Source organism: Fukomys damarensis, unplaced genomic scaffold, assembly GCF_012274545.1.
Source record: "Fukomys damarensis isolate Sample0158 unplaced genomic scaffold, DMR_v1.0_HiC HiC_scaffold_30, whole genome shotgun sequence".
Taxonomy (NCBI): domain Eukaryota; kingdom Metazoa; phylum Chordata; class Mammalia; order Rodentia; family Bathyergidae; genus Fukomys; species Fukomys damarensis.
Genome location: NW_022900942.1, coordinates 68,688,311 through 68,689,880, shown reverse-complemented (window position 1 = coordinate 68,689,880; position 1,570 = coordinate 68,688,311). Strand labels below are relative to the sequence as shown.

Sequence of the window (1,570 nt, the reverse complement as noted above, 5' to 3'; positions counted from 1 at the left end):
GAGAACCTGTAAAAAAAACAAAAAAAAAAAAAAAAAAAAAAAAATGTTTAAAGCTGGTACAGTGCTGGACATGTGTAACTACCTACTCAGGAGGGAGACAAGAGAGTTGCAAGTTCAAGGTTAGCCTGGACAACTTAGTGTGACCCTGTCTCAAGGAAAAATATATAGCGTTTAGTTAAAAGACATTAATTATCATTATGTTAAAAGATACTATCATCTCTTCAAAATAATTAGCACAACAATGCAGCAACTGTGGGAGAAAAATTTTTGAATGCAAAGCTTACACATACGAATATACAGCTGTGACAGTTATTTAAATCACTGAAAAAAAAAAAAACAACAGCCAGGCAGGGTGGTGCAGGCCTCTGGAGGCTGAGGCAAAAGGGTAGCAGTGAGTTCAAGGCCTTCCTGAGCTACATGGTGAGACCTTGTCGCAAAAAAGCAAAACCAAAAGAAGAGAGATAACCAATAAATATTAACAATGACTGTTACGATGACAACAAACCTGTAAGTAATCTTTCCTTTTTTAAAAAGGCACATCATATGCACAAATAAAAATCTGTATGCATATATGCATACATGCATGTTCTTCAGTAAAAAAAAAGCACTATAAAAAATGGACAGAAAGCCACAAAATAATGAAAAACAAATTTAAAATGAAATATACACCTATAAACTTATTTTCAGTTATAAAAAAACATTCCATATGACCTCCTTATAAATTCAAATTATGCTGATCTCACGTTGTCATATAGAGTATGAGCTCTTTCATTAATATAGAAAGGCTGTTCATGTCACCCAATTTATGACAATTATGTAAGATAATGTTATACCTGAAACTCAAAGATATTTGTACTCCAATGTTCGCAGCAGACATTTTCACAACAGGCAAAAAGTATGGATGGATGAATAGATGAGCAGAACGTGTTCAATGCAGACAAATATCACGGGTTTCATAGAGAAATGAAGTTCTGATGTATGCTACTAGACGGATGCATGTTGACAATACTACGCAAAGTGAAATGGACACCAACGACAAATATTCCACAATTCCATGGATACGAGATAACCAAAATAAGCAAATTCGGAAAAAGAGGAAAGAAGTTCGGAGGGGCGGGGATCAGGAGTTCCTGGCAGCAGAGTGCGCAGCCCAAGAAGGGCGCTGGGGACGCGGGCGGCGGCTGGACAAGCCCGCTCTGCAGCTGAGCGCACAGACGTCCAGAGACCCAGCTGTGCGGCGCGAGCACCAGGGCTTCTCCAGATAAACCACAGCTATCAAGACATCATTGGTATTAAACTTGAAGGCAAGAACGAAAAACGGTCTTCAGACGGTTATTTCGGAGCTGTGCAGAACGCAGACCACCCACACTCCGGACTCCTCTCCACCAGCGCCGAGCTTCACCCCCGCCCGTGAGGGTCAACCCCATCCTCTCGCAGGTCCAGCGAGAAACACCTCAATTCCCGGACTGCAGGCCCGGAACCTGCCCGCAGTGAGGGGCACAGGGAAGGGGCAGCGACGCCCAGGTGCCGCGCTGAGGTAAATCCCAGATACAGAGCCGAGCCGGCCGGC

At 42.7% G+C, this 1,570-nt stretch overlaps 1 protein-coding gene across 1 annotated transcript in view; it reads right to left on the bottom strand.

Moving 5' to 3' along the window:
* Seh1l (SEH1 like nucleoporin) overlaps positions 1-944 on the bottom strand; it is a gene marked incomplete at its 5' end in the record, with an annotated part of 24,933 nt that extends 23,989 nt beyond the window's left edge. The window contains one exon of the mRNA XM_010639035.3: positions 834-944. Within this exon, the coding sequence (XP_010637337.2) occupies positions 834-944 (111 nt within the window). The remainder of the gene's footprint in view (positions 1-833) is intronic.
* Between the last annotated feature and the right edge of the window lie 626 nt (positions 945-1,570).